The 24,152-nt window shown below is 45.2% G+C and overlaps 1 protein-coding gene across 1 annotated transcript in view; it reads left to right on the top strand.

Annotated features, from left to right (window-relative positions):
* Nucleotides 1-24,152, top strand: part of PRKDC (protein kinase, DNA-activated, catalytic subunit) — a 1,165,045-nt gene that overhangs the window by 712,033 nt on the left and 428,860 nt on the right. Inside the window, exon 60 of the mRNA XM_082258689.1 lies at nucleotides 14,575-14,687. Within this exon, the coding sequence (XP_082114815.1) occupies nucleotides 14,575-14,687 (113 nt within the window). The remainder of the gene's footprint in view (nucleotides 1-14,574; nucleotides 14,688-24,152) is intronic.

Genomic DNA, 24,152 nt, shown 5'->3' with positions numbered 1-24,152 from the left:
CGCTCCAATCCCGTCCTTTGATGTTTCCTCACAACGATTCAGTCACCTGGTTGGACAGAATGTACACAGATTATCGTGTCAGGGTCCGGGAGAGACTCCCGAACCCTATGCTGGACCTTTTGGAGCTCCCTTTGCCAGGACTGCACCTACCCCGTCAGCTGAGAATGTAAAAATGACAGCTGCTGAGGAAAGTACAATCCAGTCTCTGGTTGACTCCCAAACAAAACCTTGTAGGGTGAAAACCCATGGGTAGTAATGTAAAGGAATGATAGTAGCGCTAAAACAATGTATAAAAGGTTCTAAAATAAACTATGGATGTCCACTAAAATGACAATGCGCATAGTGACTCAGTCATCACAGTCTTTAGTTGACTGATCCCATAGGTCTATTAACGGGTAAATATAAACATCAATCCCCTTTCCAGATCTTCAATAACCATAAAAGTCCCATATGTTGTCAACGATAGTCATTGGGTATATACTGCAGATACGCCAAAACTCCGTGTAGTCTGGTAGGGTCACCACAAATCCACCACCAAGTGCAGGGGGACAATAAGAAATGGCCACTCACCGGATATATATGCTCACTTACTCTCATAAATGAGCACACATCGCATGTTAGTAACAGATCCACATGTCACCATAGGATAAGTCAGACCGAGCAAGGGATGGTTCCCAATCCAGTGCAGTAGCCCTCTTTTCACAATATCTCCCCAATATTTGGAAAACAAAGAGATATCTCCACTAGTGCAATACGTCTGATAAATTTTATTTCAAAGCAAACCAACATACATTGCACGCCAGATCGGGTAGTCCCGGAAGTCCTAGGAACCAGACACCTGCAGAGGTGGTGGGTGAGTAATGTCTGGGGGAACTCTCCACAGTTTGTTTACCTTCCGGCGGAAGTTGGCATGATGTCCTTCTGGTTGACCTGTTCACTCTGCTATTGGTTGCGACGCTGGGAATGCGGAGCATAAAGAGGTCGGGTGCGCTGTTCTGGCCGCGCCCCCAGTTGAAGTCAGGAAGCGATGAAACGTGTCGGGGCGGGGCCAGACGACGCACCCAATCGTGGATTACGGCAGCGAAGGACTTCCGGGACTACCCGATCTGGTGTGGAGCCACATCGGATTAGGAGAGGAGGCCCCGATACTGCCTTTTTATGAGATGAGCTTATGTTTACTTCATTACAAGTGAGTGTAATGTATGTTGGTTTGCTTTGAAATAAAATTTATCAGACGTATTGCACTAGTGGAGATATCTCTTTGTTTTCCACATATTGGGGAGATATTGTGAAAAGAGGGCTACTGCACTGGATTGGGAACCATCCCTTGCTCGGTCTGACTTATCCTATGGTGACATGTGGATCTGTTACTAACATGCGAGGTGTGCTCATTTATGAGAGTAAGTGAGCATATATATCCGGTGAGTGGCCATTTCCTATTGTCCCCCTGCACTTGGTGGTGGATTTGTGGTGACCCTACCAGACTACACGGAGTTTTGGCATATCTGCGGTATATACCCAATGACTATCGTTAACAACATATGGGACTTTTATGGTTATTGAAGATCTGGAAAGGGGATTGATGTTTATATTTACCCGTTAATAGACCTATGGGATCAGTCAACTAAAGACTGTGAGGACTGAGTCACTAACCGCATTGTCATTTTAGTGGACATCCATAGTTTATTTTAGAAACTTTTATAAATTGTTTTAGCGCTACTATCATTCCTTTACATTGTTACCAAGTATTCATATTTGTTTTAGTAGCAGCTTTAGTGGTAGTATTTTTTACCAGCTGTGTGCTGGTGCATCCTAGAGCGCGGAGATAATCACACAGTTTGGGCGGGAGAGTGAGGATTATTACTTACATCCCATGGGTAGTGTTGAGCGAACATGGACTGTATTATTCGCGTTCGTACCGAATAATTGGATTTTTGTTACCCGAACGCGGACCCGAAAACTTTACTGTATGTTCGGGTTTAAAATCCGTGTTTGATCATTTTATTTCCGGGTTTGTATGTAATGGCGCGCTTTTAATGGCAGGCTTTCAAAAGCCAATCAACAAGCGTTTAACTGGTGTGCCTTAAGCCATCCCAGCCATGCCTACTAATGTATAAGTAGCTGTGATTGGCCATCTGAAGCATGTGACCATGTTTTTATAAGTTCGAGAGCCCCAGCGCGCCGCGTCATTCTGCTGTAGATTAGGGACAGAGCACACATCATACGTGCTGGCTGCTGATTAGGGACAGACAGTGAAAAATTATATTGTGTCCGAAAAGAATTCAGGGTCAGGTCGGAGTGCAGGCAGGGCGAGATATTAGGGCATTTTAGGGCAAGGCTGGAGAATAGGCAGGGTCAGTGTTCTACATCGATTTTGCTGTGTGGGGGGTGGTGCAGTGAACACAATTTTTTTGCCCGCTGAGGAGGAGGGAGAAAAAATCTTTTTTATCAGTCAGTTGTGTGCAGCGTTTTTCCTTCAGTGCTGCTGACTGTGATAATACACTGCTGTGTTCACATGTGCTATTATTGAGTGATTTTAAAATGTATACACTTTTTTCTATTCCACTATTCAATATACACCCTTTTGGGTTAAAAAAATTAAATTGTGGCATAGTCTGTACTAATCTATTTAAAAATTACAAACTTAAAGGGGAATTTTCTTTTTTTTTTCCCTTCATAGCCTGCAGCAGAGCTGACTGATATAAGACACTGCTGTGTTCACATGTGCTATTGAAAAATCACCAATTTTATATCATATTTTCTATTCCGCTATTCAATCTTCACCCTTTGGGGTAAAAACAATTAAATTGCGGGATAGTCTGTATCGGTACGTGTGAGATACACCTTTACAATTTTTGGGGCGCATCTCATACCGCCGAGGATTGCAGGGTGCTTCAGTTTGCCTCCAGCCTGTTCTGAACTCCTCCTACTCCTCATCTTGCCTTTGGGGTACAAATAATAGTAATCAGGGCCTAGTCTGGGTCTGTACGTGTGACATAGATACACCTTTTGATATCAGATTTTCTATTCCGCTATTCAATCTACACCCTTGGGGTAAAAACAATTAAATTGCGGGATAGTCTGTATCGGTACGTGTGAGATACACCATTCCAATTTTTGGGGCGCATCTTATACCGCCGAAGATTGCAGGGTGCTTCAGTTTGCCTCCTGCCTTTTCCGAACTCCTCCTACTCCTCATCCTGCCTTTAGGGTACAAAAAATAGTAATCAGGGCCTAGTCTGGGTCTGTACGTGTGAGATAGATACACCTTTTGATATCATATTTTCTATTCCGCTATTCAATCTACACCCTTGGGGTAAAAAGAATTAAATTGCGGGATAGTCTGTATCGGTACGTGTGAGATACACCATTCCAATTTTTGGGGCGCATCTTATACCTCCGAGGATTGCAGGGTGCTTCAGTTTGCCTCCTGCCTGTTCCGAACTCCTTCTACTCCTCATCCTGCCTTTAGGGTACAAAAAATAGTAATTAGGGCCTAGTCTGGGTCTGTACGTGTGAGATAGATACACCTTTTGATATCATATTTTCTATTCCGCTATTCAATCTACACCCTTAGGGTAAAAATAATTAAATTGCGGGATAGTCTGTATCGGTACGTGTGAGATACACCTTTACAATTTTTGGGGCACATCTTATACTGCCGAGGATTGCAGGGTGCTTCAGTTTGCCTCCTGCCTGTTCCAAACTCCTCCTACTCCTCATCCTGCCTTTGGGGTACAAAAAATAGTAATCAGGGCCTAGTCTGGGTCTGTACGTGTGAGATAGATACACCTTTTGATATCATATTTTCTATTCCGCTCTTCAATCTACACCCTTGGGGTAAAAAGAATTAAATTGCGGATAGTCTGTATCGGTACGTGTAAGATACCTTTCCAATTTTTGTGGCGCATCTTATACCGCCGAGGATTGCAGGGTGCTTCAGTTTGCCTCCTGCCTGTTCCAAACCCCTCCTACTCCTCATCCTGCCTTTAGGGTACAAAAAATAGTAATCGGGGCCTAGTCTGGGTTTGTACGTGTGAGATAGATACACCTTTTGATATCATATTTTCTATTCCGCTATTCAATCTACACCCTTGGGGTAAAAACAATTGAATTGCGGGATAGTCTGTATCGGTACGTGTGAGATACACCTTTACAATTTTTGGGGCGCGTCTCATACCGCCGAGGATTGCAGGGTGCTTCAGTTTGCCTCCAGCCTTTTCCGAACTCCTCCTCCTCATCCTGCCTTTGGGGTACAAAAAATAGTAATCAGGGCCTAGTCTGGGTCTGTACGTGTGAGATAGATACACCTTTTGATATCATATTTTCTATTCCGCTATTCAATCTACACCCTTGGGGTAAATAGAATTAAATTGCGGGATAGTCTGTATCGGTACGTGTGAGATACACCTTTCCAATTTTTGGGGCGCATCTTATACCGCCGAGGATTGCAGGGTGCTTCAGTTTGCCTCCTCCCTGTTTCGAACTCCTCCTACTCCTCATCCTGCCTTTGGGGTACAAAAAATAGTAATCAGGGCCTAGTCTGGGTCTGTACGTGCGAGATAGATACACCTTTTGATATCATATTTTCTATTCCGCTATTCAATCTACACCCTTGGGGTAAAAATAATTAAATTGCGGGATAGTCTGTATCGGTACGTGTGAGATACACCTTCCAAATTTTTGGGGCACATCTTCCGCCGCTGAGGATTGCAGGGTGCTTCAGTTTGCCTCCTGTTCGGACCTCCTCCTAATCCTCATCCGCATCCTGCCTTTAGGGTACAAAAAATTGTAATCAGGGCCTAGTCTGTGTTTGTACGTGTGAGATACACCGTTTTATAAAATTTTTCCTATTCCGCTATTCAATATACACCCTTTTGGAGTGTAAAAAATTAAATTACGGCATAGTCTGTATCGGTACATGTGAGATACACCTTTTCAAATTTGTTTGGAGCATCTCCTTCCACCGCCGAGGATTGCAGGGCGCTTCAGTTTGCCTCCTGTTCCGAACTCCTCCTACTCCTCTTCCTCATCCTCCCTTTAGGGTACAAAAAATTGTAATCGGGGCCTAGTCTGTGTTTGTACGTGTGAGATACACCTTTTTAATAACCTTTTTTCTATTCCGCTATTCAATATACACCCTTTTGGGGTGAAAAAAATTAATTTGCGTCATACTTTGCATATTTGACTGTGAGATACACCCGTGCGATACTGTTGTTGTTTTGTTCCGCTATTCAATAAACACCTTTCTAGGGCAAGATCATAAATTACAGAAATATGAGGAGACCGTCAAATGGGGGCCGTGGCCTGGGTCGTGGTGCTGCTGGTAGAGCTCCTGTTGCAAGGAGAGGACATGGTCGATCTGTGCCAGCTACACGCACAAGTGAAACACTTTCCTCAAGTGTGAGTAGGCGACAGAACCTGCAGCAGTATTTGGTAGGGCATCATGCGCCTCTAGAAGTGATGAGGCCAGAAGAAGTACAGGCGATAGTAGATTGGGTTGCTGACAGTGCCTCCATTTCCTTCACATTGTCTCCCACCCAGTCTACTGCAGAAAGGTCAGAGTTGGCACCTGCAGCCAATGTCCAACCGTCTTTCACCTCACCCCCTTGCAAATCAGGCAAGCAGTCTGAGCCCAATGTCCCGTGGAAGCGTTCAGCTTTCCATCTCCCAAACACTTGAGAGGAAGAGGAAGTACTCCCCTACCCACCCTCGATTCCTGGCCCTGAATGCCAGCATTTCAAAATTCTTGGCCTTTGAAATGCTGTCATTCCGTCTGGTGGAGACGCACAGTTTTAAAAACCTTATGTCGGTGGCTGTCCCACAGTACGTCGTGCCCAGCCGCCACTACTTTTCCAGGCAAGCCATCCCTTACCTGCACAACCAAGTGGGGAAAAAATCAGGTGTGCACTGCGCAACGCCATCTGTGCCAAGGTCCACCTAACTACCGATACGTGGACCAGTAAGCACGGTCAGGGGCGTTATATCTCCCTAACGGCACACTGGGTAAATGCAGTGGCGGATGGGCCTGAGGCGGATAGCAATTTGGCGCATGTCCACCACCAAGGATTGCAGGGCGCTTCAGTTTACCTCCTGTTCCTAACTCCCCCTACTCCGCTTCCTCATCCTCTACCGCCTCCTCATCCGGTCAGCGTAACACCTTCACCACCAACTTCAGCACAGCCAGGGGTAAACGACAGCAGGCAGTTTTAAAACCACACACCGCGCAGGAGTTGTGGAGGAGCATGTAACAGCAGACAAATAAGTGGTTGCTGCCAGCGAGCCTCAAGCCCGGCCTGGTGTGCGATAACGGGCGAAATCTCATAGCAGCTCTGGGCCTAGCCGGTTTGACGCACATCCCTTGCCTGGCGCATGTGCTGAATTTGGTGGTGCAGAGGTTCCTTAAAAATTACCCCGATATGTCAGAGCTGCTGCAGAAAGTGCGGGCCGTCTGTGCGCACTTTCGGCGTGTTCTCCCTGCAGCTGCTCGCCTGTCAGCGCTGCAGCGTAACTTCGGCCTTCCCGCTCACCGCCTCATATGTGACGTGCCCACAAAGTGGAACTCCACCTTGCACATGCTGGAAAGACTGTGCGAGCAGCAGCAGACCATAGTGGAGTTTCAGCTGCAGCACGCACGCGTGAGTCGCTCTGCGGAACAGCACCACTTCACCACCAATAACTGGGCCTCCATGCGAGACCTGTGTGCCTTGTTGCGCTGTTTTCAGTACTCCACCAACATGGCCAGTGCCGATGATGCCGTTGTTAGCTTAACTATCCCACTTCTATGCCTCCTTCAAAAAACGATTCGGGCAATGATGGAAGAGGATGTGGCACAGGATGAGGAGGATGAAGAGGTAACATTTCCAAGGCTTTCAGGGCAGTCATTCGCAAGTGGCTCCGAGGGTGGGTTCCTGCACCCACAAACGCCAGGGACACAATTGTCCAGCAGGGGCACAGTTCTGGAGGAGGAGATGGAACCATGTTCACAGCAAGGTGGCACCCAGGCCAGCTCATGGCCATCACTGGTGCGTGGCTGGGGGGATACAGGGGATACAGAGGACACAGACGATACACCTCCCACAGAGGACAGCCTTTCGTTGCCTCTGGGCAGCCTGGCACACATGAGCGATTACATGCTGCAGTGTCTCCACAACGACCGCCGAGTTGCCCACATTCTAACTTGTGCTGATTACTGGGTGGCCACGCTGCTGGATCCCCGTTAAAAGGACAACGTACCGTCCTTAATTAACTCACTGGAGCGCGATCGCAAGATGCGCGAGTACAAGCGCACGCTGGTAGACGTGATGCTGCTGGCATTCCCACCTGACAGCGGGGCCACAGTGGAAGCACAAGGCAGAGGAGGAGGAGGAAGAGGTCGCCAACGCAACCAGGGCACCGCCAGCACCTCAGAAGGCAGGGTTAGCATGGCCGAAATGTGGAAAAGCTTTGTCAGCACGCCACAACAAACAGCAGCACCAGCAGCTCAAATGGAACGTCTTAGCAGGAGGCTGCATTTCAGCAACATGGTGGAGCAGTATGTGTGCACACGCCTACATGTAGTGAATGACGGGTCTGCCCCCTTCAACTTCTGGGTCTCTAAATTGGGCACATGGCCTGAGCTTGCCCTTTACGCCTTGGAGGTGCTGGCGTGCCCTGCAGCCAGTGTATTATCTGAACGTGTATTTAGCACGGCTGGGGGCGTTATCACAGACAAGCGCAGCCGCCTGTCCAGAGACAATGTGGACAAGCTCACTTTCATTAAAATGAACCAGGCATGGATCCCTCAGGAATTTTCCGTACCTTGTGCAGAATAGAGATGGATACCGACCTTACCCAGCCATTGTTCTATTTTTGATCTTTCTCACTCTTTTGGGGTGTACCCTCATTTAAAATGACTGAAAAAAAGCAGTGTTGGCTACCTCGTCCTCCTCCACCGCCGCTTCCACCTACACCGCCCATAGGTGTGCGCAGCCTATTGCATTAGGGTGTGCACCCCAAAGTTTAAATACACATGCATGTGTTTGCCTACATGTATATGGCCCCGGTACATTACTCTCCCTGCTGGCAAAGTGAAATAGAAGTGTGTGGCACTTCTCTTATGGCAGAGCAGGTCCGAGGGAGATCTTTCCCATCTCCTCACTGGCAAACAGAGCGATAATGCTAATGTGCCCTAGGTGATTAGGGTGTGCCCAGACACACCCGGCACACCCTGTGCACACGCCTATGACACCACCACATCCACCACCACCTCAACCTCCCTCCTACTCCATATGGGCCTCGTCCTTCACAGATGAAGAACATTGTTTTATTTTTCTGTTTTTTTTTTTTTTGTTGTTTTAAGTTATTTCCCTATCCACATTTGTTTGCAGAGCACTTGCCATGCTCTTAACTACATTTTGCTGCCATTTGCTGCACTCTAGCCCTTTCCATTGGTGTTTTAGAGCCATGAAAGTTGAAAGTTCGGGTCCCCATTGACTTCAGTGGGGTTCGGTGTCCGGGTAAAGTTCGGAAAAAGTCCGGGACACGGACCCGGACTTTTTTTTCAAGTTCGTCCCAACCCGCCGAACACGGACATCCAGGTGTCCGCTCAACTCTACCCATGGGGCATTCTTGATGGGGTAAAGAGCAATGGAAAAACATTCGAGCCATGGATTTTTCTATTCAGCTGTTCAACCTTACCGCTACTTTGATGAATCCCTGAAGCCCCTTACATACCTCTGCTGATTTCCACTCCATCAAAGAAAGACATTTGTGGTGTTCCTACTAAAGTTGGAAATTGATGAGAGAGAGAGTTTTGAAAATTACCATTTTTCTGCACAATCTTCTCCAATCTTCTCCTCAACAGGAAAAAGAGATGCAGGGTTCAAAAATAGTGCATCATTTAAGGTTACAAGGTCTTTGGGGGTCCTTCAATGTCTGTATTCTCTGAGTGGTTAGATGTTGGGTACCCAGAGAAATGCAATGACCTAAAAAAAAACAAGCTTCTCCTTGCAGAACTGGCCTAGCCTGCAATAGAGAGGTTTAGTCATTCGTAAAGACACTGTCTGGCCCGTGAGACCTACAGTGGGAGTTTTCTCCCCTGGAAGGGGAACCTTGCCTCTAGGGTCTTGAGATCTTAGAACCGTTTTGGCTGCATCGGTGTCAGTGAGGCAAGGGAGGGGATATTTAAATTCCTCTAAGATGTGGGCTGACACCGGTTTACAAACGCCCTATGATAAGTCATAGTCGTTTCTGACCATACCTACCTTTGAAATTTCCGGATCCTCCGGAATAAATTGCCACTTACCCCACGGACCAGCCGGGTTGGTTGGACAATTATGCCTGATGTACCCTGACTTTCCACATCCATAGCAGACCTGTTAAAAAATCTTATAGTTTGCCACAGAGTTAGAAGGAGAGGGTTCAGCTGTTATGACAGGCTGTTGAGGGATAGAGACACTGTGAGGTTGGAGGATGTTAACAGTATCGAGGTCTGCACCGTGAGCTGAAGAAAACGGAAAATGGAAGTGCAGAGACAGTAGAGTCGATAACAAGCTGTGAATCAGGAGAGACAGTGACAGGTTCAGTGTCAGCGGATCTGGCTCGTCTCGGTACAGTTAGCCCAGGAAGAGCTTCCTCCACTTCTCTCACCAGATCGCTGGACTCGGCTATCTCATCAGGCAAAGTGTATATATTGCGGTTCTTCCAGACTAAAACTGCCTCATGCACACCTTGCTGATTGACCATGATAGATCTCTGAAGCCACAATTGCGCTATGCTTAGCATCTTTGTTGCCTGGAGCCTAGTCCTAAATTCAATAATGAACTCCTCCCATCTCCAGACATCAAAAACACCTTCCAAAGGGATGCACCAACTGTTTCCCTTGGTTATGCCACTTCCTGAGGGGTCTCATGGCCCGAGCCCCAAACTCAGACTTCATGTACCGCAAAAGTTGTTTGGCTAATTTAGGGGGCCTGAGTTCCCCCCCCCCCTGCACGGATGAAACCATTGCCCGTGAGGATTCAAATCGCTCCTTTGCACCTTGTTTAGGAGCAACACTGCCAGGTGCCAACTTTGACAGTGTTGGCTTTCTTCCGGTCTCCAATTATTTTACACGGACCTCTGCTGGTCAGCTAGAAGACCTCAACCCGGTGGCTTTGTACGGCTATACAGCTCATCAACCTCCACTCGCTCCCCAGCTCCGATTATTTTACACGGGCAAATGTGGGGCGGGTTTCGGTATCTAATCCGCACACGTTGAAGGCTGAAACAAGCGTGTCACAATCACCCATTTCACGTAGATGGCTCAAAGTACACACATTCGTTTCGACCTAACCCGTGCAGCCAAACAACCCCGAAAGCACAATGAACGCCCTCCCTATACAAACCTTGGCTTCAGTCTATTCCTTGATGTTACATTAAAAATTAAATTGAGATGTCATTTACTGATTGCACACTGGAAGGTATAACCTCTCTACCTAAAATCCAACCTTCAGTACCGAAAACTTCCTCTGTGAGAAACAACCACTACTCGCACTAAACAAACCCGAAAACTGAATCCAATAAAAGAATGGATCAGTCACACTCCACAATGTAGTCTATCGTTGAAAAAAAAAAACGTAGTTACAACAAAGACGGGACAAGTACACTACAAAAACAGAGAAACAGACATACAAAACAAAATAAACACAAATGCTTAGCTCACTGCTCACACTTGATCAACCATTTTCAAACTCAAAAACTGTTGTAGGGTGCCCTCTGTTTTCTAGTGACACTCTCTCTGAAAGGCATTGACGTCCAGTGAAACAAATAAACTTGCATGTCTCTCTGTGCTGTCCTGCGAATACTAGCCTGCTGTTGTCCAGTCTCCACAGCATGGCAGTATTTAGCAAGATGCCCCATCCTATGACAGCAAAAACACTTAATGTGTTTGAATCTACCATTCCCAACCAATTGTTTACACCTCATAAACAAAGTGGGTGTAGGAATCCAATCTATTACCTTTCTAGGGACCCCCGCCTTAAGTAGATCAGTCCACATGTTTATTCTGGAAACTATAGGCCTTGCCTTCCTTGCATCTGACTCAATTTGGCCATAGCTGATCAGATCCTAAGCTTCCTACAGACATGAAAACACAAAAAAACTAATGGGTTGGATATGTATGTGCTAAATATGAACAAAAAGATGAACAAAGCTAGCTAAAAAAAACAACCGCAATGGTCCTGTAAAAATCTTCCTAGATGCTGAATTTCAATTAAAATGAAGAAACACCACTTTAACCTGAAATACAGTGCAAACATAACATAATAACTCTATAACAAAGTAACCCTTCAAAAATACCAAAAAAGAGAAAAAATGTTTACCAAAAACTAAAACAGAAAAAAACATTTGTTAAAGCTCAAAATAGCATCTCAGTCACATGGGTTTTAACACCATTTAACAAAATGGTAATGTGGGAGACCAAAAATGGCTGCAACACAAAGGAAATTGCGTTACAAACACATGGTGGGCACAAAATGGTGGCAAAAAACATAGAGGTTGAGCAAACCTGTGTTTCTTGGTATACAACAAAGAGATACACAAAACAAGAAAAACAGGATTTACGATCAGCCGTATTCAGAATATAGTGTAGACAATAGCTATCCTCATGGAATGCTGATTTTAGGCTGTGCAACACAATCTGCCACTTAAAACAGAAACTCAGTACAAAACAGTCTGCTCTATGCTCAACTCAAACATCAGCAACTAAACAACCACCAGTTTCACTAATAAACGAGTTCCCGCCAAAAAACAATTCCAGCACATACACAAACCATGAACAAAAAGAATATTGCAGCGCTAAAAATATATAAACTAATGAAAAAAGTTCTCAAATAAATGATATGGATAATATGATGTTTCTCGTGACGAAAGTTCATATAAATGATGTGACAATATTCAGTGGGTGTGAGCCAGTAGAATCAAACGATGAGAAGGAAAAAGATAATCTCCAACATCAAAAACGAATGACATTCCAACTCACCAGAGCCAAATGCTGTCTAAGTTATAGGACAGCAAACGAGTGTTGTGCGACCAGTGTCAGGATATCCAGGACATCAATAAAGTCAGCAACCTCCGGTCTCATGGGTGACCTCCAGTGCAATGATAAACTCTGCATATCATGCAAGGGTTAAAATTGCAAAAAAATTGTAGAGGCTCATGGTGCAGTATGAAAAAAAATCTATATTGTGTATCACTGGTACAAATTGCAGTGTACATATGATATAAAACAAATAACGGTAAAAATGAACTCCCATATAAAGCCACCACTAAAAGGAAAAGTGATGGCTGGGACCTTAAGTGTTTGAGATAACAAGCTCTACGGCCGTTTTGCGTCCTCAGGAGCTTTGCAAATATTATGTTATGCCTCTTTGCTGGGTGCTCACCTGGAGATGTATCCCAGTAGGGCGTGTGAGAATTGGTGTTCTGATGTAGGGGACTTCCCGCCTGAACAGTGGGAGGATGCCATGGAGTCGGTCCGATTGTGCTCACTTAATGTGTCCCACCAGGTGTCTCAGTTATACATTCTCCTCAGGGTGCACCACACCCCATTGAAACTCCACTCCATGGGTGTCAGGCCTGACGATTTGTGCAGCAGATGCGAGAGGGAGCTGGGAGACTTGGTACACTTATTGTGGAGATGCCCGAAGTTACACCGGTATTGGTCGGGGGTCCTCTCCACCGTTAACAGAGTCCTGGGCTTGGCGATCCCCCAGGATCCCAGGCAATGTCTCCTAGGTATTCTGGACCATGTAGTGGAGGATAAATACTTGCAAGAAGCAGCGGGGCGGGCCTTATTTCAGGCTCGTCTACTCATTCTTCGTCATTGGGTGGCTCGGGACCCCCTGACCTATAAGATGTGGTTAGAACAGTTGGGCCTTACTCTCCGCATGGAGAAATCTATCTATCAGCACCGGGGCACTACTGCTAAATTCTTTAAAGTATGGGGGTTGTGGTTGAGTTCTCCTGGTATGGACCCCACGGCATTGGTACTGGACCGACTGTTGCTTTAAACTGCTGGTCCTGCTCGTGGTGGTGGGTGACCGGTCCAGGGGGACTCTGTCCATTTTCAGTTTTCTGTCCTATCTCCTTGCCTGTTTGAGGTGCTTTCCATGCTGTTGATATTGTTTATTTGTCGATTTGCTTGTGAGCTGTATTTCTTTCTACGTTTTGCACTGACTTGATTGACTGTGAATTTTATATCTTGTACTGTTGTGCGTTTTCTCAATAAACCTTTCTTTTGATTAAAAAAAAAAAAAGTAATCAATAAATAGTCCATTAAGAAAAATTCCCAAGTGAAAAAAAGTGCAAATAGTGCTCCGAGAATACATTGAGTGATGAAACTAGTAGGGTGGGGTTAGGACACTGAGGAAACACTGCACACTTACCATACTCCACGCCCGCGGCTCGGAGATGCAGCTGGAGCATAGGAGTTACAAGAAGAGATCCCTAGTGTCAGGCAGACACTAAAAAATGAGTTTTAATAAAGATTGATTTTAAGACGAAATTACACTATTTTGGGTATTCTTTCTCCTCTCACACATTGTCCTCATCCTGCAATATTGGGGAAGCAATCAGCCCATGAAGGATCAAAGCTGAAACCATCATGCTGGATAATATTTAACAAGAGAATTTGCTGGTTTATAATTTGACCAGCTCTATATCTGGTGAGTCAGATTTAGTGGAAACGGTGGAGCACATATGGTGTGATTTTTTTTTTTTTTTCACATGTGATCACTGAGGATCATTTATTCATCGATTGGATTTCATCACTATTTGCACTTTTTTTCATTTGGGACTTTTTCTTAATTGACTATTTATTGATTACTTATTAATTTCTATTCATTCGTTGATTGATTTTTAGAGTTTGTTCAAGATTTTTTAGTGATCGATTGCGCTCGCACTTTTAGGATATACATTTCTTTAGTTTTTTGATGAATTATTGCACTGGCACTTTTTTTTTTGTAAATATTGTATTTAATGACAAATTAGCACTTTATTTGGGAGTTACATACACATACAGATCATCCTTATTTTTTTGTGAGATATAACATTGATTATTTATTCAATTGATTGGCACATAAGCACCTTTTTTATTCAGACACTTTGGGAGTTACATATATTTCATCCCCCACAGTTTATATATTGAGATATTTTGGGAGTTATACAAATTTGCGCTGATCACGTTATTCCCTATCTATATGTAGTACACCTGCAGTAGATTAGCAGCACTTTTGTTCCCTTCATTTCTGTTGATTTAACCTTTGATTACCTAGGCGCCTGATCTCCCTGTTAACTATATCCTTAAACTACGGCCCTCCAGCTGTTGCAGGACTACACATCCCATGAGTCATTTTAAAACTCTGACATTCACAGACATGACTAGCCATGATTGGAATTGTAGTTCCTTAACAACTGGAGAGCCATAGTTTGAAGACCCCTGCTTTAAAGTATATGGGGGGTATTTCTGGTTGTACCTGCTAGTAACATTAGTAACAAGAGCTTGTTTATAAAAGTGCACATTAAACCTGAATTTGTTTGCATATTTTGTCCAAGGCATAGTTAAAACATCTGAAATTTTGAGACTACGCAGGCGTTTTTTGAAGGACCAAGAAAAGATAAGTATCAGCTTTGCAAGAAAGGGAGTAGCAGAACAGAAAAGAGAAAAGGTATTTGTTTAGTTTTTCTTACTCATTTCTGTCATTTTGAATAGCCTGAAATATTGTTAAATAGAAATATAGTTTGGCACGTTTTATAAAGTCTGCTGGGGATAATGAAAATGTATAACTTTTTTTAAAACTCAAATTTAGCTCAGCGAAGCTGGCCCCCCTACAGTCAGTACAAAAATGACCTCAAGTGTGTTTCTTTAGTGCTACGTTTGTGCTGATTTGTGCCATTTTGTGCTGTTAAAAAAAAAAAAACAATTTAAATTTGTTCTGATTTTATTTTTAAGATATTAGCAATTATTTTTTTTTTCAGATGATATCACCCAGCCCCCCTACAACAGTCAAATCTTCTATTTTGACATCTTCTATTATAAATGGCAGACCTAACCTAAAAAGACCGAAGTAACTTTTGATGTCCACATTCGGTATATTGTCGTTATACCATTTATTGGAAAATGTTAATTAAAGGATACGTTTCAGGGTGTAACATGTTACTAAAGTACCTGCCCACATCCCAGTCTGATACCATGTTATGACAGCAGGGGGGAATCCTCTCCCCACACCCAGTGTCACAATTCTAAAACAGCGCGGTCTTCAGGGCTCTGCTCACACATCCGCGTAATTTTTTCTTTAGTTCACCGACTGACATAGCGCTCCATTAATCATGATTATAGGGTTATATCCCCTCCTGCAGGAGTAGGACTAGGCAGAACAAAAGAACTTGGCTATGCCCATGGTCCATCCTCAGCTCGTATATAACTCCCTCTCTGTTATAGGTATTCAGTTTGTTTCTGCCTAGTCAGGAGTAAAGGCGTAGGCTCCCTGCTGCTATCTCTTGGTCCTAACAATTTTTTTTCTCCTTCAATGCATCTTTTTGCTTTTTCTCTTGGGAGATCTACAATCAACTGCTAGGCTGAGCGACGAGCTGAATAATCTAGATCCAGTGGTCTCCCCTGTCCAATCAACGAGCACACGTAGGCCGCAGTTATGCGCTAGGTCGGCCATGACATAGCCTCACAGACAGAGGCTGGCCCACGAGTTAAATGTCTTGCAGGGTCGCATACGACCGGGCGCTGGTCCAATTTGTAGCATCCCCTTAGCCGACAGCTCCCCCACTTTGGTGGTGAGGAGTTCTGTCTGGAGCGTCACCCGCACCATGGAGCAGTAAGTACAGTCCACCCTCTATTGTGCAGTTTGGGGTGGATGCAGGTACCCTCCAGGGATGGTCGGGCTTTCCTACTGGTTCCCTTCTCCCATCCTAAAAATCTCTGTTGAGCAGGGTCCCCCCCCTCCTCTGTGACTGCCCCAGGACCTGGAGTCTTGTGGCAAAGACCCCTGGCTGTCTCCCCTCCACCCCCGCTCTGTAGAGCTCTGGGGGTGATGTATGTTCTGCCTTAGCTGGGGTGCAGTATCTGAAGTCTGGTGGGGGTTCCAGTGCAGAGAGCGCAGTGAAAGACGCCTGGGTGTATGTCCTGCCCTGAGCAGTATGGAGTGCAGTGCCTTGGGGGTCCCATTGCGGAGGGCACATCAGAGTCTCCTGGGTGTATGTGCTGCCATGAGCAGTTTGGAATACAGTACCTTGGGGGTCCCAGTGCAGAGTGCGCATCGGTGTAGAGGGCGCAGGGAGGATCCTGGCAGTCTGTACTGAGCATTCAGTGCGGCCAGGGTTTGGAAAACTATGACGGTCACGGTGGCCGTTTTCCAATGGTATTGCTTGGTCTCCGGCCGGCAGCCATGTTTGTGTAGTCCATGACGTCACGACGACCATTTTTCCTTAGTCTGGCATGACGCTGGAGACGGCCAGTGCCGCGGGGTGATGCCTGGGCTCCTCCTTCCTCTAACTCCTGGGATATATGAACAGGATGGCACTTATGACCGTTCAATATTATCAAAGAAAAATGGCGCCTCTCCCTCCTTTGTGCCTAATAACCCTGTGTAGAGCTACCTTCAATTTAGGTATATAACTTAAATGATAACTGAGGGTGATCAAGTGCGGTGCCACTACTAATTAGCACACAGTGAGAATATTAAATATAAAATATTGATGACAAATATTGTGCTTAAATAATTTAAATATGTGCTCCTATTATTAAGACTAGCAACACCGAGTCTTCATAATAGGAGCACATATCACCTGGCAAAAATCGTTTGGATGGACTTCATGAACTAATCACCACTTGTTGGATTTTAAATAATTTTTTAAAAAGACATTGGGCACTAAATCACTTTTCAAAAGCAGCACTTGGTCGTGCATGAACTAATCGCTGCACTTTATTTTTGAGATCACTTTTATACTTATGCACTTTATATTTATATTATTTTAGCACCAAGATTTTGAGAATATTTAAAACTTTGCACTTTATTTTGGGAAAATATAAATTCAGTTTATATTTATATTTCTAATATTCAAGCACAAATTTCTTGAAAATATTTTTATATGATCTAATTTAAATTAATTAAGCACAATATTTGTTATCAACACTTAATATTTAATATTCTGACTGTGTACGAATCAGTAGTAGCGCCTCACTGATCACCCTCACTTATGACAGTTGCTGGTTCTGAATTTGGGCACTCCTTCGGCTGGTAGTGTGATTCCTTGGGGGTCCCCATCTCTCTCTCTCTTTCTCTGCTAATAGGTGCCCTGAGTATGGGGGGATCCATAGTAGTGCAAAAAACTTTTTTTGTGCTGTGTGGTCTCCCTTATCCTTTGGAGCCTCATGGTCACATGTCTCCCACTGATCCCCCTCATGGAGGCGCTGGGTTCCTCAGAACTTCAGCTCCCCATTGTTGCACTGACGGCAGTTCTACAGTCCTTGGTACCCCGGGTAGAAGTGGCGTGTGGGCAAAGGCCCAGGAGGAATCGTCCCCCACCTTCTCCTGCTCAGTCTGTCTCATCTGATTCTGAGCCTGGTGCCGCCTTGGACGTGGCCTGTCCAGTGGGACTTAAAATCACACCCCCTGATCCGTCCGATAGGGAGCATAATTCCTCCATGGTCACAGCAGCGAATTAAAAAACGCTGGTGGATGCACTTATTACTGCAGTGCGTGAGACTTTAAAAATGGAGGATGTAACTGATGTGCCCACAGACCTTGCTGTCTCTATTGGTACACACAAGTCACCTCGTACAGCTAAGGTGTTTCCTTATCTTCCTTATTTTGACAGATTTATCAATGAGGAGTGCGGGCAACCAAAGCAACCCTTTGAGGAATCACTTTTATAAAAGTAGATTAGTCCACCAGTGGTGGACCTTCCTGTTTCCAGGTTGAATAAAGCAACCATCATCCCAGTAGAGGAATTCCCATCCTTTAAAGACCCGGTTGCCAAGAAAGCGGTGGCTGTGGCTCACTGCATGTTTGCTATGGCTGGTTCGGCATTGCAACCAGTCTTGGGGGGGGGGGGGGGGGGAGTACCTTCCTGTCACGGTCTGTGAAAGAGAAGGAGCCTCGTCGCAAACGTGGGCCCCCTTCTCAGCCCATAAAAAATTATTTTGTGCTTCTGGGACTGCAGATAAGGGAGGTCTTCCCCGGGAGGTTCCAAGCAACCTTGGTCTGGTAAGCTTAGAGCTGGCTTCTCTGGACCCACAGACAAGGTCCCTTCAGCATGAAGGTCTGCCCTCACCCATAACTGGGGTGGGGGGACATCTTCGCTGGTTTCCGGCCCCGTGGACCTCCTTCGTAAGCATCAAGGGGATCCACAAAATCTTCCTTTTGGGGGTACCAAAGTAGGTGGGCAGAGTTCGCCCTGTTCATGGTTTTTAGACCCTGAGTCACTTCTGCGAATATAATTCCTGCAAAGGTTCGGGTGATGTCAGAGCTACCCAAGGTCCCATCTATCTCCATCTAGGAAATTAAAGCACCTGGGTCTGACTCTGGATTTATTGCTGACCAGGGTGGTCCTCCTTCAGGTCAAACTTCGGGATCCACAGGCCGTGGCCTTCTCTCCCGATTTGCATACAGGTTCTGGGTCTGGTGATGTCCACATTCACGACAATTATGTTTACACAGTCCTGTATGCAGTTCCTTCGATTCCACAGGAGGATACTGAGGTTTGTGGTGAGGTCTCAAGTTCCTCCAATAGATGTCGCACACGTCTTAGGGGTACCATAAGGCCAGCATCATCCTCCGTTTAAGCCGCATTTCCTGCAAAGAATCGAGGGCAAGGGTCTTCCAATCATTCCAATCATACTGATGGCTGTAAACGTCCCTTGGGGGGCTACCTCTCAGAGAGGACCATTTTGGTGGCTTTTACCTCGGCCCGCACGGTATTGGAATTGGTGGCTTTATCCTGTCATACTCCCTATTTAGTGGTCCATAGAGATAAAGTTGTTCTTTGTCCCTGTCCGTCATTCCTGGCCAAAGTGGTCTCTGACTTCCATTTAAATAAGGACATTGTGTTGCCTTCCTTGTGTCCCAAGCTGGCTCTAGTTGGATCAGGCAGATCCATCAAGTCTGTTCCAGTGAGAACTACAATTAACTGCTGGACTGGGCGACGCACTAGATATCCTAGATCCTTATGGTCTTCCCTTCCAACTTGGGTCTGTCCCCAGATCATTTGCGAGGCCTTCTCTGGTCGGTACAGGATCTGTTCTCACAAGGAGCCATTGTACTAGTTCCAGAGTCGAAATGTTTTGAGTGGTTTTATTCAAACCTATTTACTGTTCCCAGGAAGGAAGGCAAGGTCCGTCCAATCCTGGATCTCAAGGTCTTGAACCGCTTTGTGTGGATTCAGGAAATTTGGATGGAGTCCATTTGCACGTTTAGTGGCATCCCTTCATCAAGGAGATTTTCAGGCCTCTATCAATATCAAGGACGATTACCTTCATATCCCAATATATGTTGGGCATCAGCGTATTCTTGGCTTTGCCATGGGCGAGGAGCACTATCAATTAGTGGCGTTACCCTTTGGTCTCGCCTCAGCTCCTCGGGTGTTCACAAAAGTTTTGGTCCCGGTCTTCGCTTTGCTCAGGCAGAGGGGGATCGTGGTACTGGGGTACCTCGATGACCTTTTTCTGCGAGCAGAATCTCTGACTGCCTTAAAAGACTATTTGGATATCACTGCGCAAACCTTGCAAGAGTTAGGCTGGAAACTGAATTTTCAAAAAGCGGCTCTGACTCCGTCCAACAAACTGTAAATACCTGGGTCTGATTCTCTGGATTCAACCTTAGCTGGTCAGGACAAACAGAATCACTAATGAGTCTTACATGCCACTTCATTGACAGCCGATGGACAAGAAGGCATTTGGTGTTGAATAAAAAAGTGATGCAAGGTTCCCACACTGGGAGTACATTAGAGAAATGTTTCTAGGCATGCTAGAAGAATGGGGAATCACCAAAGACCGAGTGAAGTTTGTGCTTCAAAACACCGGAGTAAACATGGGGAAAGGAATGAGACTTGCTGAAGTGTCCGACCTCAGTTGCATGGCACACACCCTCCAACTTGTGGTAAATGATGGTCTGTTAACCGGTTGCTGACCGCCGCACGACTATATACTGCGGCGGTCAGCCCCGGCCAGGCAGAGTGACGTATAGGTACGTCACTCACCTGTCACTGACTTGAGAGCCAATTGCGGGCGCGCGCCTCGGCGGCTCGTTCACTGACAAGTCAGTGCGTGTGACCGGCGGACCCGATGTCCGCCGGTCACACTACGATCGCTCCGGTGAAGGGAGAAAGGCGGAGCGGCTTATGTAAACAAGCCGCCTGTCATTCTCCCTGGTGTAAAAATGAAGATCAGACGGTTCTACTATGTAGGACCGTTGATCTTTGTTTTTACACCAATAGCCATGTCCCTATACAGTTAGAATCATGCCCCTAGGACACACTTAACCCCTCCCTCTCCAATACAGTTAACCCCTTCCCTGCCAGTGTAATTTTTACAGTAACAGTGCATATGTATAGCACTGATTACTGCAGTAATGTCACTGGTAACCCCAAAAGTGTCAAAAATGTCAGTCAAGGGTCCGATCTGTCCGCCGCAATGTCGCAGTACCAAAAAAAAAATCGCAGATCGCCGCCATTACGCGTTAAAAAAAAACCACCAAAAATGACAAAAATCTTTCCCTTTGTTAGTAAACACGATAACTTTTGCGCAAACCAATCAAAATACGCTTTTTGCGATTTTTTTTTTTTTTTTTTTTTTTTTTTTTTTTTTACCAAACATATGTAGCATAAAACAAATTTTGATTTTTACATTTTTTTGGGGGGGAAATTTCATATAAAAAAATGTGAAAAATATTGTTATTTTTGCAAAATTGACGCTCTTTTTTTGTTTATAGCGCATGATCAAAAAATCGCACAGGTGATCAAATACCACCAAAAGAAAGCTCTGTTTGTGGGAAAAAAAGGACGTCAAATTCTTTTAGGTACAGCGTCGCACGACCGCGCAATTGTCCGTTAAAGTCACGCAGTAAAAAATCGCAAAAAAAACCCTGGTCTTTTAGCAGCCAAATCCTCCGGGGCTTAATTAGCATGCTGAAGAAGTGCGCAGGCCATTTCCACCATTCAATCCTTGCCAAGAAGCGACGAAGGTGCATTCAGGAAGACCTTTTCCTACCCAAAAACAACTTGATTCAGACTGTTCCAACACGATTGAGCTCAACACTTCACATGATGCAAAGAATGCTGGAGCAGAAGCAAGCTCTTACCATATATTCAGGTGAATATGGACTTGGAGGACATTTTTGTCTTACTGCTGATCAGTGGGACATTGTAGCCAATGTCATTGAGACCCTCCTCCCCATAGAGAAAGTGACAATAGAGGTGAGTCATTACGACTCATCTGTGTCATCCGTCATCCCATGTGTGAGAGTGCTGAAGATGCTTCTTCAACAGAATGAAGGACCCAACACACGTGGCATTAAAACATGTAGGCAGGCCATGAGGGACAGCTTCGCCAAACGTTTTGAGAAGCATGAAGAGAATAAAGATTTTGTGCTTGCATGTCTTTTGGATGCTTGATACAAGAACCATGCTTTCTCTTCTGATGATGTATTGGCCAAGGCAAAACAATGGCTGACAGAAGATATTCAACAGAAGGTGCAGGAGATTCCTCCTGCCGAAAAGAAAAGTCAAGAAGAGCAGGTTTCTAATGTGGAAGAGCAGAATGCAGGAGTAAAGTATCCAAAAAGACAATGGACAGAAGAGAAACTTCATTGTGGTCAAATAGATGCCATATTCAGTGTTTTATTGGGGCCTCATGTGGAGGGTTCTTCTGAATCTGCAATAAGGAGCCTGGATGATGAACTTCATCTCTATTTGAAGGAACCAGTAATTGACAGAAAAAGTGATCCTTTTCAGTGGTGGAAAGACAATGAGGCACGCTACAAAAGACTTGATTCTTATGCTAGAAGATACCTTTCTGCTCCTCCTTCCTCGGTACCAAGTGAGCGTGTTTTTAGTGAAGTGGCAGCAATTTATGAAAAGAAAAGAAGCCGTTTAACTGGTGAACATGCTGAAATGTTATGCTTTCTGCACTATAATATTGTTCTACTTAATGGAGTATTGAAAGTGTAGTAGTATAGTACTAGTGTCCACTCCTCTCCAATCCATTCCTCTGTCTAGCTTTTGTCTAGCTTTTTTTCTAGCAGTTTTGCACTGACTGTGCTGCGCTGCAGTCAGTGCAAAACTGCTAGAAAAAAAGCTAGACAGTGGATTGGAGTCAGTGGACTACTGCTGCAATCATTTTAAATCACTACTGCAGTGCAGTCACTGCAGTAGTGCAGTTAGTGATTTAAAATCATTGCAGTCAGTGCACTACTGCAGCAGTAGTGCACTGACTCCTCCAATCCACTGTCTAGCTGTTTGTTGTTGTCTAGCTTTTTTTCTAGCAGTTTAATTTGCACTGACTGCAGTGTTAAACGTGTTAATAAACAAACATTAACATGTTCAGTAACAGATTTGTGTCGAAATTTGTGTTTATTTTGCAAAACTTTAAATGTTAAAAATATCCGCGTATATTGGCCGATACCGATATGCATTGGCCAAAATATCGGTATCGAAAACGAAAAACCGATATCGGTCGATCGCCCCTACCAGCCGTTCCTTACTAAGGTCATGTCTGGTTTCCACTTGAAATTAAGACATTGTGTTGCCTTATTTGTACCCTAAGCCTAAGCACCCTAAAGAGATTTCCTTACATTCCCTGTATGTGGTTCGGGCAATCAGGGTGTACCTGGAGGCGACTGAGTCGATTCGGAAATCAGATTCCTTGTGTGTCTTTATGGATGGATCTCGTAAGGGGCAGGCCACATCTGCTGTGACCATTTCCGGGTGGATCATGCAGACGCTGGTGCAGGCCTATTCCATTAAGGGTCAGGTTCCTCCTTTCCCGATTAAGGCATATTCTACGAGGGCGCTTAGTGCCTCCTGGGCGTTCCGTCATCAGGGGTCAGTGGTCCAGGTTTGCAAGGTGGCCATCTGGTCGTCTGTGCACACCAAAATTTTACAAGGTGGATGCATTTGTTTCTGCAGATGCTGCTTTTGGCCACAAAGTTTTGCAGGCTGCTGTTGCAGAGGCTCTAGCCTCTTGAGGGTTTATTTTTTGGTAGGTGAGCTCCAGTTGTTCCTGGTTGAACTCCTGGTTTACCTGGTTGGCTACTTTTAGCTTTTTTGGGGGAAATATGTATATTGCTGTGTTTTTTCACACCCCTCATGTTGACACTGCTTTAGGACATCCCAAGGGACAAAGAAGATATGGAGCTGTGTCCGCCAATGTACGAAAAAGAAAACTGGATTTTTTTCTTTCCGTAAAATCCTTTTCTCTGATGTTCATTGACGGACACAGCACCCACCCCTCTGTTGAGTTGGGTTATTTATTCTTCTGACACTGACACTACTTGTTACAAACATAGAGGGAGATTGGCGCAAACAGAATATGAGAACTGCTATGGTAGTCTATACTGCGCTTGGGGGTTAAAAGGTGGGTGGTGGCAGTCCCAGTGTAAAGTCCAGTGAAATTGCTGGTTCACTTGGATGGCTGCTGATGGTTAGAGAGTGAAGTAACCCTGTTGTGGATCCAAGAAGAGAGAAGAAACCGAGCGCCAATCTAAATGTAGCAGTATAAAATCTTTAATGGTGAAGCGTTCTGGCCTGAAGAAGGAGCGCCGCATGCTCCGCCATGCGTCGCCGTTTGTTCTGCACCTTGTTTTCAGGAAGTGACGTCACGGCCCTTCTACCCGCGGACCCACGCCACCCGCTGCCGCTGAGAGATCGGTACGTCTCCTGCCATTCCACAGGTGATCGCCAGTTCATCCTCCACAGCGCCAGCTCCGCCAGGACATCTAGAGGGACCCCCTGGATGACAAATGCCCAGAACCTCCATTATGCTTGTGATGCCTGTTTTTACCACACCTTTGTGAGTAGCATTTTTTTATTTGCCATTAAAGATTTTATACTGCTACACTTAGATTGGCGCTCGGTTTCTTCTCACTAATTGTTACAAAACGGAAGTCTTGTAGCAGGAAGTGGGA

This window comes from Pelophylax lessonae (genome assembly GCF_965119305.1).
Source record: "Pelophylax lessonae genome assembly, chromosome: 5".
NCBI lineage: Eukaryota > Metazoa > Chordata > Amphibia > Anura > Ranidae > Pelophylax > Pelophylax lessonae.
Note: the sequence above shows the minus strand (reverse complement) of the source record. Positions and strands in the feature narration are given on the sequence as shown.